Source organism: Colletotrichum godetiae (assembly GCF_030913485.1).
Source record: "Colletotrichum godetiae strain CBS 193.32 chromosome Unknown BDP55scaffold_40, whole genome shotgun sequence".
NCBI classification, from domain to species: domain Eukaryota; kingdom Fungi; phylum Ascomycota; class Sordariomycetes; order Glomerellales; family Glomerellaceae; genus Colletotrichum; species Colletotrichum godetiae.
Window position 1 is genome coordinate 256196 of NW_026851288.1, and position 14969 is coordinate 271164.

Sequence of the window (14969 nt, forward strand, 5' to 3'; positions counted from 1 at the left end):
TCTTTTGACACTCTTTTGATTCTCTCCAGACCACTATAGGAGCCATGCAGCTCCGCACGGGAGCAGCAGTGCTGCGCAGCACTTCGATAACGTCACGATCTCTCCTCTCCTCCTCTTCCTCCCGATGTTCGCAATGTCGACGAATTGCTCCCCTCGATGCTCGGATACCTCTCACCACTGCCCTATACCACTCTTCCTCAAGAAGGTCTTCAGCATGGGGCGCTGCTGTATCTGTTGCGTCCAACATGGCTGCGAATGCCGTCAACCGCGTGATCCCCAAGGGTGACATGCACATCGACCCTCTGCGAACAGTGGCCAAGGAGATGAAGTTCTTGACGGGCAACATCCGGAAGCTCCTTGGTTCCGGCCATCCTTCTCTGGATCGCGTCGCCAAGTACTACACACAAGCAGAGGGCAAGCATATGCGTCCTCTTATTGTCCTGCTCATGTCGAGAGCCACCGCCCTCTGCCCCAAAGGACCCCGGCTCCAGTCTGCTCAAGCCATTGGTAGCGTTGATACGGCGATATCTCCCCCGAATATCCTCGTCGATGTCAACCCGAGTTCGCCCTTGACAAGCGCCGCTCCCGAGCCTGCCGAGACCGAGTCTGACATCCTTCCGTCCCAACGCCGCCTTGCCGAGATCACCGAGCTGATCCATACGGCATCCTTGCTTCACGACGATGTCATCGACCACTCTGTCGCACGACGCGGATCTCCCTCGGCGAACCTCGAATTCGGCAACAAGATGGCTGTCTTGGCCGGCGATTTCCTGCTAGGCCGCGCATCCGTCGCACTGGCCCGTTTGAGGAACGCCGAAGTCGTTGAGCTTCTTGCCACGGTCATTGCCAACCTTGTCGAGGGCGAGTTCATGCAGCTCAAGAACACTGAGCAGGATGAGCGCAAGCCGGTGTGGTCAGAGGAGGCGCTCACTTACTACCTCCAAAAGACCTACTTGAAGACTGCTAGCTTGATTTCAAAGTCATGCCGTGCTTCGGCGATCCTCGGCGGATCAGACGCCACTTCGGTCGAGGCAGCATATGCCTACGGTAAGAACCTAGGACTCGCCTTCCAGCTGGTCGACGACATGCTCGACTATACACGGAGCGAGAAGGAGCTGGGTAAGCCGGCCGGCGCCGACCTTGAACTTGGCCTCGCGACGGCCCCTCTACTATTTGCGTGGAAGACGAATTCGGAATTGGGTGCCTTGGTAGGCAGAAAGTTCGAGCAGGAGGGTGACGTCGCTAGGGTAAGGATGCGCGCGGGCAGCAACAGACTCTATGGATTTGGAGAACATTATGACTAACACGGCTTCAGGCACGCGAGCTGGTCCTCCAGAGCGACGGTATTGAGCAGACGAGGGCACTGGCCCAGGATTACTCCGAACGGGCCATCGCAGCCATCAGCGATTTCCCCGAGAGCGAGGCCAAGGATGGCCTCATCGAAATGGCCATGAAGGCATTGAAAAGGACAAAATAAGCGATTGACGGCGTTGGCCGATCAGAACCCTGTACAAAAACCCAAAATCCAGAGTGCACGCATTGTGGTAATGTGCGCTCGACACCACTGTACAACAGACCTTCAGGGCTCGTGACAGAGTACATGTAACGATATTATACAACTAGACGGCGCGGCGTGAGGCCATGGGGGGAATATCATCGGGTTAGAGATGGCACAGGACTTGAGTGCAATACCACATACAACTTCCCTTTTTCATACGCGAATGGAACTCGGCACGCGTGTGTGAGGGATGATCAGCTGAAGGGGAAGATGATTATCCCGTGCAGGAAAACCTGCTGTAGAAAGCGCCAATGCCTTGCACATGATTGGGGAGATGGGAAACTTTTACTCGATCAGAACTCGGTGAGGTCCCAGACGGCAGTCGTGATGGCAGGGTTCAGACGGGAGACAGCGGCGAGCTCCGTGGAGAAGTGGTTTCCATTACGTTTGTTGGATGGCTTCCAGATGCAGCATGGCAGAAGACAGCAGTGTGATTTAACTGCATGGATCCGTCAGGGACCTGCAAAGCTTACACGATACGTAGTCGAGGCCCGATCCGATTCTCGCGGAACCTTGACACAGCCTGCCAGTTCTGGAAAGGCAGTGGCCGAGAGCAATTGGGTGTTTCGTCTAGACTTCCATCTGGAGGACAAAAGTGAAAATTACAAACACGTCAAGCACGGTTCAAACAAACTATCTGTAGCTGCAGTAAGAGCCGCTGGAAGTTCCGGAAACGAAGCAAGGTCGCAGGGATGGTTTTTCGGAGGTTGATAAACGGATGAATGGCTGTGATCGGAAGAAAGGGAGCCGGCTGTCGGGGCCGCGATCGCTCGTCCTAACAAATGAGACATTCCTCGGCTGGAGATGACTCGGTCTTCCAAGACTCCACGGGGAGGCGGCGGCTGTGTCACGACGGCGCCGGGTGAGTGGGTCTTTTTCTCTTTCTTGTTCTATTCGTTGTCCATTATCGATAGTGGGTGTATGGTGGCTGACAATGAGGTAAAAGACACAAAGCCAGCTCGATTACCGCCTGTATCGCGAAACGATCGAGTAATACCAACTTCTGGCCAATGCGGATGAAGAAGATGGTTAGTAAACTCGGAGCACCGAATTCAGTTTGGTATTAATACGCGCCATGAACGGGAAAAATTCTTCAACGAGAAGGAAATCAAGAAAACTAGAGTTCCCGGGACTCGCGAGGCGCATGACACTTGGCGGGCCAGATGCCCCAAAGAAGCGGTGTTTTACTCGATCATTACTCGATCGAAACTCCCAAGTGAAGCTTAGACGACGCCTCGGTGCAGCAGCGGCAGTGGAGCACCAAAGTAATAAGCACACCAAGGCAGGGGTCCAGACTCAGAAGGTGAGAGGGCGACTGTCATACGTAGTAGACTCTGAGGGCAACCTGGGCCAGAGTTAAAAAGAAAAGCCTCCGATTTTTCCGAGAATGACCGATGAAGAGTCAAGACGGTGATGGGCTTTGTTGTGGTGGATTGTCAGTGTCAAAGACTTATTTTACGGGTAGAGGCATTTTAAGCACATGCTTTTCTCCCATTCGCTCAATCTGGAATGACTAAGGCGGTCTAGATCGGGAAACGGCTGTGTCCGACGAACACGCCAACCAATCAGCGTCGGCTGATAACGACAAGGAAGGACTTTCAGTCTTTCAGGGTTCCCCGGGGTGCGTTGAGATTGTCGATAGGGTCCCTCAGAATGAAGGGTTCCGATAACGCACCCCACACAACGGACACGAACCCCAGTTGCAGGAAGCAGAGGCCGACGGCACGGTCGTCAGTGGTCACTATTGGAGCGTAGCCCTGGGCGGGCTTTGGTCGAGTTGAAGAAGGTCAATGACGGGGGCAGAGGACCCCGGACAGGGCCCGAAGGAGAAGGAGAAGGCGGTGGGAGAAGACGGGAGGGCTGAGCTTGCTCTGAATGGAAGACTGATGGTCTTTTCCTCGTTGGGATTGGCCCAGTGGCTGGTTCCCCTTGGATTCCCCGTGCTCCCCCTTTGTCAGATGTCTTCCTGTCACCTCAGAGAACGTTATCTTATCGGAGAGAAGAACTGGAAATGGAAGCCCAGAAGAACGAATGGAAGGGAATTGGCTGGCTCGGGGGCCCGTCCTAATCACGTCTGGACTTCGGGGTGGGCCGTGGATCGAGCCACGAACGGCTTTCCTCTGAGTGAGATTCGGACGGGAACCTCTTCTTCTTTCTCCCCTTTCCTCTCTCTTCTCCTTTCTCTTCTCTATTCAACTTCTGTCCTGACTATCACCACTTTGCCTTTCTCGGGACTCATAGTAATTCAAACTACCACACAAATCTACTCGCTTTTGCTTGAGTGATTAGTTGGTCTTTACAAAAGTCTGTCTAACCAACATCTTACACACCTTGAACCCTTGAAGCCACACCGGCCATATCTTATCTCTCTCATCACCCCGCCACCCCGCGATCAAGATAAGCTTCGCTGTTCTCCAGTCCCAACAGCAAGCTATCCAAGAACGTCCACCGCGGGGAGAGCTCTTCAGATACCGCGGTATTTCCCTTATCGGACCTACGCAAGCTTCCAAGATAAGCTTATCACAAACGCAACCCTCCATCACCCTCTTCTCTCTTCACCATGACGGCCTCTCAAGAAACCACCACCACCACGTCACTCGTGGTCCTCGTCTCAACGCGGGCGGTCCTCACCTTTGAACAAGACAACCTTGTCCTCACACCCGCAACGATAACAGTCTCGCCCACCACCGGCAAGATCGTCAACATCATCCCGGCAGTCCTGCCAAAGACCTCCTTCCCAGCCTCCACCGAGTACATCAACTACGGCTCAAAGCTCCTGTTGCCAGGTCTCGTAGACGCCCATGTTCACCTCAACGAGCCCGGCCGCACGGAATGGGAGGGGTTCTGGACCGGCACGCGGGCCGCTGCCTCTGGCGGTGTGACGACCGTTGTGGACATGCCTCTCAATGCTATTCCGCCCACCACGACGGTGGCTGGGTTCAAGGAGAAGCTTGCTGCGAGTAAAGGACAGTGCTGGGTCGACGTCGGCTTCTACGGTGGTGTGATTCCCGGAAACGCTGATGATCTGTTGCCCCTCGTTGAGGCTGGTGTCAGAGGCTTCAAGGGGTTCCTGATCGAGTCGGGAGTGAGTAGTCTTCCGCGCCGTGTTTCGGTGCTTTCAGAGTGTAAGCTAACATCGATCCTCACCAGGTCGATGAGTTCCCGGCAGTCTCATCGCAAGACGTGGCCCTCGCCATGGAGAAGCTCAACGGCACACCTACGACGCTCATGTTCCACGCCGAGATGATTCCTCCCATCTCCGACTCGGTGGGCGACGCAGTCCAGCAGTCTGAGCCGCCGCTGGCTCCGACCGGCGAGCTCAACTCTTACAAGACATTCCTCGAGTCCCGCCCGCCTTCGTTCGAGACGTACGCCGTCGAGGAGATTCTGTCCCTGGCCCACCTCGCGCCGGATCTCCACCTTCACATCGTCCACCTCTCAGCCACACAGGCCATCCCCCTCCTCAAGGGAGCCAGGGCAAAGGGCATCAATATCACGGCCGAGACGTGCTTCCACTACCTCGGCTTCGCATCGGAGGACATCGCAGATGGCGACACCCGCCACAAGTGCTGCCCTCCCATCCGCGAGCGATCCAACCGCGACGGCCTCTGGGAGGAGCTCGTGGCAAAGGACTCTTGCATTAAGACCATCGTCTCGGACCACTCGCCGTGTACGCCGCAACTGAAGCTCCTCCCGAGCCACCTCGAGACCCGGACCCCGCCCGAAAGCGACGCGCCCAACATGCACCACTCGGATTCCGGTATCGACATGACAATCCCGGGCGAGAGCGTCGACAAGATCCTCGCAGAGAAGACGCTGGAAGACGCGGCACTCGCCATGGTGGATGCGAGCTCGCGGGGCGACTTCTTCGCCGCGTGGGGTGGCATCTCATCCGTAGGCCTGGGCCTACCCATCGTCTACTCCGCCGCGGCGGCGCGCATCGCTGCCGAGGGCGAGGGTGCGGCGCCGTCGATTGTGGATATCGTGCGGTTCTGCAGCCAGTCGACGGCGAAGCAGGTTGGCCTTGCGCACCGCAAGGGCGCGCTCAAGGTGGGCATGGATGCTGATGTCTGCGTGTTCGACGACGCGGAGGCGTGGACTCTACGGTCTGGGGACATGCGGTGGAAGAACCGCTGCTCGCCGTGGGAGGGTCATGAGTTTGCTGGGCGGGTGAAGGAGACGTGGGTGAGAGGCCGCAAGGTGTTTGAGTTTGGAGGAAAGAATCTTGGATTCGTTGGTGAGAGCCCGGTTGGTGAGGCTATTACGGAGAAGCGGACGGCGTAGGTGAGTGGTGTGTATTGGACGAGGAGATGAGGATACACATGAAGAGTTGCATGAGGAAATAAAAGAGATAGATCGTGACGGGAGCATTAGCCGGGTGATGATTTAATGAGATCTGAGTTAGAACATACGGATAATGGGAAACAAGACCATTTCAACAATAGCCACTCATCGTCCCTAATCGTGATGTTGATAAGAATCTAGCATTGGATAAATGAGACCTCAATTGCGAGGGCTGGGATAGATATCGTGTGCGTGAAGTGAGACATGACCACAATCCGAGTTGGTGATTGGACAGGTCTGATTACATCGAGAGCCGACAGAATCTCAAGTGATGACTGAGAAGATGGGCAATCTCTTGTAGCGACTTCGCTATGATTCTTCAATCAGCGCGATGTGTGTTACTCTAGTCTTGTTAAGGCATTTAAAGACAATGGAAGCTTAGAAAGCAATATCGTTGATTGGTGATGATGCAATCTTCCATAGGTTGAGTGACACTGGTACCGCACTGCCCTTGGAGGTACGAGGGTACCTGCCTTGCCAAAGGCGGGAGAGAGATGGGGGCGGCCCAAGCTTCTGATCAGTGGACCGGGTTCCTTCCTTCCTTCCTCCTCCATTGTGGGTCCTACCTTCCTCGCGTTTTTTTTTAACTTCGAGACTTTGTACGCGATCTTATCTCGGCGACGGAAGGCACGAAGGAGCAAGCACCTTCTCCTAGAGGGAAGCTTCCCAGCGCACTTTCCTCAGAACGATCTTTCTCGGCCCTTCCCTTCAGTCGCACCTTCTGACTTGTTCTGCGTCCCCGCGCCACCGACCGCCCTAGCGGAAATTTCACCATGTTCAACTCCATTTCGAGAATCTTCAACAGATACACGCCCACCAAGAACTCTTCACCTGGACCTACCAGACCGCAGCGCGAAGACAGCGAAGATCGCATATTCCCATCAACTGCGCCGGCCGAGTACCCCGACGGAATTGACGATAGACTATTGGGAAGAATGGCGAACGAGGACGAGGACGGCCTCGACGGCTTTAACGACTACGTCGACCCGTTTTCCTCCATGGTCCCTTTCTCGACCCAAGCGGCCAATGACGGGGCTGCTGCGGACGCCGCGTATGAGTCCGACGAGGACAATAGCGTAAAGAAACGAAAGTCCAAGAAGTCCAAGAAGAGTAGCAGCAAGAAGGACCGAAGCAAGAAGGGCAAAAGCAAGGCGACAGATCCGGAACAGTCGGACGCAGACCCCTCATCTTCAATATTCAGTGGCCAAATTGGCAATTCCAGCGACGCAGTGAAGGCCGACTACAATGTTTCTCCTCCGTCGCAGCAGAAGAAAAAGCGCAAGCGTACATCGGATGATTCCAGTGCGCCCGGCGCGTTGCAGACGTCGGATCGGAAAAGGAGGAGGAAGAAGAAGTCGCGTCCATCAGTCGAGAATGCCCAAGATGTCGACATGGAGGACGCGCAGTCCGAAGATGTCGTGCCTGAGTCGCCCGAGGGCATCGACATCGCCCAACCCATCGTTCACAGCCCTGCCTCTGAGCCCGATCCTCTCGAGATCAAGTACGAGTCACAGCAGTCGCAACTCCTCGGCGTCCCCAGACCGTTCTTCACTCAACCTTCCGGCACGCCTGTGTTGCCGAGTCCAGATGATGCATCCGATGATGGCCAGAATGGCCCGGCGTCTTCACCTAGTGTTGCAGCTCAGAGGCGCAGGAGCATGTCACGGGGATCTCAGATTTCATCCCTGAGACAGAGTCTTACCAAGGAGGTCGCAGCTCAACCGCACGATACGACACAAGCGGTGGAATCCGCCGACGAAGTTATGGAAGAGGACGTTGAGACCGCCTCGGAGGAGGAGGAATCGATGGAGGCTGCTCAACGGACCTCACCAATCGTCGCAGAACCTGAAGATGAGACATTCGATCAGGACAGCGTTGATGGTGACCAAGATGTTGATATGGATGAGACTGCGAACCAGCCCTCTTCGCCAGGACCTGTCGTCGAGGAAGACGACGACGCACAGTCTGATGATGGATCTCTGGTCGATGGTCTCCCCCCATCGTCTCAGGCCCCGAGAGAAAGCCCGACAAGCACACGCAGTAGCAGTGAAGAGATTGAGGTTGCCCCCACCCCTCAGCTGCCGATCAAAACTTTCCGCGATGCACTACGGGGCTCAGCCAAGAAGCTCACCACTTATTCCAAGAAGGATGCAGCTGTCGAGAACTCCGCCACAACGCCCAGAGCTGTTCGACGTCGCAATGCCCAGCCAGACGAAGGACAGCCCTTTGATGATGGCAACTTGCCTAGCTCAGCTCAGAAGTCTACCCGCTCCACGGCGTCCAAGAAGCAGCGCTCTAAACCGGACTTCTTCGAAAAGTCAACATCCGCCCAAGAGACACCAGAGTATCCCGAGGTGGCAGGAAGCGCTGCTGGTGCGGTTCAAGAGGCTGCCGAGGATCAGGAGCCCGAAGTCGAAGTCGAAGAGGCACCAGTCAAGAAGCCAGCATCGTCTACGAAGGTAAAGCCTCAAATGAAGCTCAAGAAACCCAAACAGACAGCTGCCTCCAGCACCCCCGCAACCATCACACCCAAGCCAGCAAAGACTAAAACGCCAAAGAAGGCTGCACAGCCCAAAGGAGCACCTCAGGGACCACCCGAGTTTATCGCTGGCCAATTTTCCCTTGAAGAGATGCGCAAGCTCAGGGAAATTGTCGAGAAATATCGCGACGAGAACGACCTGACGCAGGAAGAGATGAACAACCTTATCCAGATGAAACAGCGCAGAAAGCCGTGCAAAACGGCTATCCCATATGACAGCGATAAATTTCTCCACTTGTGGAATTACATTTGTGCTGCTCTGCCTAACCGGCGTCGCCAGAAAACCATCGATGTTGCTCGCCAGAATTTCCACAACTTCAAAGCCCGCGGAGGAGGATGGACTGCTAAAGAAGATGTCAAGCTGGCGATGCTATACGCCAAACACGGCAGTTGCTGGATCAAGATTGCGGAAGAGCTGGGCCGCTATGACAAAGACGTTCGCGACCGCTACCGGAACTATGTTATTTGTGGCCGCACGGAAGGCCGCACGTACTGGACCGAAGAAGAAGAGAAAGAATTGGTTGAGCATGTGATCACCTTGCTTAGACGGACTGACCGATCACCTTCCAAAATTCAAGAGCCTTACGAACCCTTCATCAACTGGCAGACGGTCAGTGAGCTGATGGGCCACAAGCGCTCTCGCCTGCAATGCATGAGAAAATTCAAGAGCCTCAACGTGGAACTTGCTCCCAGCGATGTTCTGAGGTCTTCGCGTCCAGCCTCAAAGGTCACCTGGACATTAGAGAAGGCCCGCAAGCAGATCCAGGAAATGGCGCCCGAAGATAAATACGAATTGGTCCGGGCTATTCTCGCAGGAGGCGCTAGTCGCGATCGATTGATCAAGTGGACCAAGCTCGCCAACTTGGAATTTCGCAGGAAGTGGCCCAAGAAGACTCTACAGGTATTGTGGTACCGTCTAAGACAGCACGTTCCCGATCAAAAGGAGAAGTCAGTCAGAGACTGCGCCCGTTGGTTGCTGGAGGATGCCAAAGCGAGCGCCCCCCGGGGTGCCAAGATTCTCAGTGGAGGGGATGACAATTACGATACCGAGGACGAGATGGCTGTTGTTGAACCTCCCAAGAAAGCCATGCGTCGAAAGAGCTTGAAGAAGAACGAGCCACGCAGCGCTGAACTTGTGGTTGATAGCGATGTGGCTTCTGACGACGACAACAACCAAGACGATGACGACGTCTCTGAAGCCGACGAGGAAGACGAGACCCGGCTTACGGAACTTGAATCTCCGTCTATAGAGCAGTCACCGTTGGTTGCATCAGCACAATCGAATCGACTCTTGACCAGTTCTATATCTAACGCTCTCTCTGCGTCTCCATCTCTCCAACCTGCTGGCATTTCCAGACTTCTCCCAGCCGATGCGGAAGACGCCAGGCCCAGCCCAGCTAAGAAACGCGTCAGGCTTTCTGGGGGTACTTCATCTAGACAACGGTCTACGGAGAATGACGGCAGTTCACCAGAACCAGTCGCCTCACAATATGCGGCCGAGAAGATTCCCGATCGCCTCAAGGAGAAGAGAGAAAAGGCCAAGAGGCGCATTTCTTCCGGGAATAGACTTCGATCAGCGGCATCAGCATCACTGCAACCGGAGTCGGTGCAGAACAGCGATGTTGACGAAGACATGCCACCGATCCGCGTCCCGCCTTCGACAGCGCCCGCATCTGTTAAGAGCAGAAAAGCGGACAGACGGGTGGGCGATTGGGCCAGGAAGACTGGAGGCCCCGAGCCGCCAGGCGTGCCAGCACCAGTCAGCGACGAAAACGACGAAAGCATGTCGCCGGCTCCCGCTCCACCCTCGACCGCACCCACGAATCTTAAGGGGAGAAAGAGACTGAACAGAGTGAAGGCCTAAGCCACCAAGCCGGTAGCTTGAGCCGCGATTTCGCGCTGTGATGGATGTGGAAACAGACTGTAGTAGAAGTACAAGTCTCGCAATTCATGATCTGAAAGAGAAGTAGCGTGGTGGTGTGCATGATGATACCCCGCGAGACTACGATCTGGACTTGGTAACATCGATTTTGGTGGACTTGATAGCCAGCGTTCAGTAGCGAATACGTTCAGCAGTAACTGCCAGGACGGCCGACGTCCTGGTGCCACTTGTAATGGCAGCATGGGCAAAACAGGTCTAGGTCAGGTCATGGCATTTGTTTCGGGGGTTGGTTTTTGGAAGTGGACCATATTGAGTGTTCAAGGATGGGATTCATACATAGCTTGGGAGCTGCAAACCCCATCGCATGGTTCAAAACAAGTCATATTGTTGAAGCAATTTTTCTCAGTTATCAAATTCCCACGTTTCGTTGTCCTTTGTGGAATCGTCAATGAAGTTGTTTTCGTAAGGAATTTACGTCATTGGTCATGACTCGTCGGTGGCCAGTCGAACCACCCAGACGATAACGAGGTTTGAATTTTTTTTCTTCTCACTGGTGTTCCATGGGGTGGAATGTCGTCATACCCTGACTACTTCTGAATCAGCTACCAGAGCTATCTTCGGCTGGGAATCCATAGGTTTTCGGCCTGGGCGGTCATCAGCAGAAATCCAATCCAGTTTTTATCTCCGACCGTCACGGATCTGTCCACTTTTCTTTTCGCATCCGTGCCGCTGTCGCCGCCCGCCGCCACCGTAGGGCTGTGGAAATGACATTAGACGGTTCTTGTTGTGGCGGAAAGAGAACAATATGTCCAAGTTGCGCCCGTCTGTCCACCTTGTTATCGTGAAAGCGGGGGGGGGGGGGGGGGGGGGGAGACATCGGTTCTCGCCCGACAATGGGGGAACCCAGCGGGATGGGAAAGGCCTTTTTGGCCCCATGTACGTGCGTGTCAACCGGGGAATGACTGATGCGTGCTTTTTGCAGGTTTGCTGTACACGTGTACTGGGAAACCCGAGGAAGCTTGATGACAAAGTTGTGTAACCAGTACCTATTCAAATGGCAATTCCCGGGGGCAGTGGGAAAGAAAATGTGACGACCATGCACCCCCGAGCCTAAGACGCGACGTCATCCGGGGGAGGCGATGCATAGAATTTCTGGAATGATTGTGTGAATCTTCCGACATCTGGGGAAAGGATGGGGGGATCCGAAAGACAGGTCACAGTATCTGTTTTCTGTACACGGCTATTCCGAGCGGAGTCTTGAAGTTTTTTTTTAGTTTTTTTTTTTTCCTTTTTTTCCCTCACGTGTTGTCGGATGTCATTGTCACGATGGCTTCACGTACTCCGGAGCAGGTTCCGCGCGTTGCGCGGAATTTCTTTGGCGGAGGGGAGAAAAGTGTGGCGTCATGGTTCCGTCGCGGAGGAAGTCGGCGCGCGAACGGCAGTCTGCAAACGGTGCTCGTCCGGATCGGTGTCGAATTTTTGCCGAGTCAGGACGAATTACCTTTGGGTAGATCAGCAAACGCCGAGAGATCGGAGAAACATTTGAAGGCGATGATCCCGGGCGTTTCGGAGAGGTAGGAAGTAGTATACTGAAGATTGTCACGGATGGGATTTGCAGATGCTGATACGTGAGGTAAGGTAGGTAGTCAAGAGGGAGAGAGCATTGGTATTAGTATCGGCGTCGGCGATAGCAGCATCAAGCATCCCGATTGGCATCGAACACTCCAAATCCGCGGAACTACGGATCCACGTGACAGAGGGAAAAGGGTACGGAATACTTGAGAGGCTGAGAGCGGAAAGGACGAAAAGGGAGAGAGGAGCTTCAACCTTCAACCTCCATTTACCTTACCTAAGGTACCTCACCTTACGGAATACACAGTAAGGTAGAGAACCTGAAAGTCGAGCAAACGGAAAACATCCGATCAGACCACCGGATGAAAGGCGGGTCCCAGGGACCGACCGCAGCGGCGTGGCCGCACTTCGGGCCCTTATGGTAGTTTTACGGATAGTTGATGGGGCGGAGGGGGGTCCCGCCCGATGGGAAAGACCGTAGACTGCCCTCCCACGCCCCTCCCCTCCCCTGGGCGGATCCGCATTCAAGGCGTACGGCCGAGGTGAGGCGAGAATTTGCGCGCGCAATTGGGGCCAATAGGACCACCTTTTTGTCAAGAAAAGATCCGAATTAGTGCCTTGAGATGCGATTTGAGCCACACTTGCAGATGCAGTCAGTGCTTGCTGGGCTGTTTTATGTGGCGAGGTGGTGAAGTCTGAACTCTGAAGGCAGTTGGGTGAGCCACAATCCTTTGGGTGAGGTGGCTTGACTAGATTTGGTCTCAAAATGCTTCGTGATGAATTCCTGGATTCGTCCATCGTGAGCTTCATCACCACAGATCATTCACTCGCTCTCTTGGTGTTGACCAGATCTCGCCTAAATCTCTGTGAAATCACCTCTTTCGCAACTCCATAGCTCCTCCTCATTCCCACTTCTCATTCGACTCGAAAGCAAAATTCCATGGTCTCGTGTCGTTGCGAGTTCCTCACTTGTCGGCCCTTTTTCTCTCGCGTGTAAAAAAGAGACGAGAAGACTATTACCACAGTACTCCATCGTCCTCCCCTTTTTTCTGTCCCTTCCCACAACTCATCTTAGGCAGCCCAAGCCGTGTAGGTAGTGGTTGGCAAATGGCCGGCAGCACATTTCGTCGCTGTTTCGCATGGCTTCGTTGGCCTGTACAGGATGGGGCTCAATACTCGGCATGCTCTCGCGGTAATCGTGGAGTCGTGGCCGAGTCTCGGTGCTTCTTTCTTTCGCGAATGTCTCTCGCTAGACTCCCCATCGTGGAGACCAAGGGGGATGCCGGCCGGTGAAGTGGTCGCGCGGGTCCGTTGAGGTTCTAGGTGGGTGTTTTTTTGAGAGACTTGTCAAACGTGAGCTGTGTTCGCAGCCCTCAATAGCTTCTGTGCTTCTACAGCTCTCACGCTTCTCACGTCTTTACTCAAGCAGTTACGAGCATCTCTCCGTCCCCTCTCAGACTGTATCACCGTTAGGCGTTGACCAACAGTGGCGCCAACGGTATGCATAGACGGACGGCGGTTATCAGGAACCGTGCGCGCTAAGAACAACGGGAGCAAGCCACAGCTAGGGACAGATACGGACACAGGTGTCCAGTTTCTGCGAGCTAAGGTGGCCTAGTAGGGGCGTGTCACGGCGGCATCTGCTTGCCGGGCCGAAGAGGACCAGCAGGGTTCAGGGGGGAGGTCCCGTCAGCGGACAGGGAAGGAGATAACATTTTTTTTTTCTCTTGCTAAATGCCAGATGGAAAACAAGAAGAAGGGACAGGGAGGGCAGGGGTGCAGGGTTCACTCTCTAATCGGACCTTGCGTGGGCCAAGATGCCATGCGATGCCATGCGGCTGCGTTGTGGTTTTCTTTGCAGTCTTTGCAGCCCTTTGTGGTATTCTCGTGATATGGCAAGTTACGTGGTGTAGATGTCGGTCCGGAGAATGAGGTCCTGACCGGACGATATGGAGCATGCTTCAAGGTGTTTTCTTGATAGTATGATACGATGGCATGGCCGAAGTGTGCATGTTGTGGTGAATGCAGACATTGCAGAGATGTGATGTGTTGATGTGTGTGACAAAATCCATGATATTCCCAGTGACAGGCCATGGCATGCCAGATGGCAGATGCCGCCCGTGCGGTGGAGATCTTCCTTACGCAAAGTACGTACCCGGAAAGGGAGATGCGGCGACGGCACGGTACTTGGGCCCCAAAGGTGGATGCCCTCTTGTTTTTTTTCAGTGGTTCTCTTCTTTTTTTTCTTGGCCTTCATGATTCCGTCCCTTCATTACTATGCATGTCCCTGATTACCACGTCGGTTTCTTTCCGCATCTGTGTACCTTACGTGGACGAACAAAGTCTTTCTGCATCGTCTGATGTTATGATGTGAGAATTGTGTGGTTCCAGGGCTCCAGCGATCTTTTCTCGAAGAAACAGATGGGTTCAATCAGAGGGCAGGGAACCTGACTCTCTCCAGCTGCACCAAACCTGCATCTTAAGCTTTGAGTTTGTCAGTCCATCAGTCAGCCGTGCAGCAGCATGTCCTGCTAGCAGTGCTACTGTGCTACTGTGTAGGTCCCCAAGGTAGGCAGCGTAGGCCAAGCAAGGCCAGCCGCCAAGCCGTCGTTAGTCGTCACTCTTGTCATTCAATCAATCAAACTCCCGTCCCTCCATGGCATGGCACATGAATGATCAAGGTTAGGTGCCTTCACAATTCCGTGGCACGGTGGTACGGTGGCAGCATACGGGACGGGGACCTGCATCGGTGCATCCTGACCCTGACGTCAATCGGAGGCTTCGGGATCTCCACCTCAACCATGAGCGTAACGACAGCGGGCGGATCATCTCGTGCTAGCGATTCCGCACTAGACAGATTCCAACAGCACGCCAAGGATAAAGGGTCCGATTAGTGTAATTGTGGCCCGTCCAATCTGGGCCTTGCCTGGCATTGCTGCCTTTCTCAACTCGTCGCCCTGCCCTGCAAGCCGAGATCCTGGACAGGGAAAGCCAGATCCGTTCGGCGAGTTCCAGCTATCACGTTCGAATAATTGTGGTGACCCTGCTCGCATACGCCGTCGTCTCGGCCTCTT

At 54.5% G+C, this 14969-nt stretch overlaps 3 protein-coding genes across 3 annotated transcripts; all 3 read left to right on the plus strand.

Annotated features, from left to right (window-relative positions):
- Positions 1–44: 44 nt before the first annotated feature.
- On the plus strand, positions 45–1477 carry BDP55DRAFT_559039 (hexaprenyl pyrophosphate synthase; the record flags this gene model as incomplete). The annotated part of the gene is made up of 2 exons (XM_060569863.1): positions 45–1247; positions 1316–1477. 2 exons carry the CDS (start codon positions 45–47, stop codon positions 1475–1477), a joined length of 1365 nt encoding a protein of 454 aa, XP_060426208.1.
- Positions 1478–4118: 2641 nt separating this feature from the next.
- On the plus strand, positions 4119–5842 carry BDP55DRAFT_731660 (allantoinase; the record flags this gene model as incomplete). Its single annotated transcript, XM_060579836.1, has 2 exons — positions 4119–4643; positions 4709–5842. The coding sequence occupies 2 exons, from the start codon at positions 4119–4121 to the stop codon at positions 5840–5842; spliced, it is 1659 nt and encodes a 552-aa protein (XP_060426209.1).
- A 662-nt stretch (positions 5843–6504) lies between these two features.
- BDP55DRAFT_588689 (uncharacterized protein) lies at positions 6505–10188 on the plus strand (the record flags this gene model as incomplete). The annotated part of the gene is made up of 2 exons (XM_060570902.1): positions 6505–7677; positions 7849–10188. Coding segments are annotated over exons 1-2 (3342 nt in total), but the record flags the coding sequence as incomplete, so codon positions are not given.
- Between the last annotated feature and the right edge of the window lie 4781 nt (positions 10189–14969).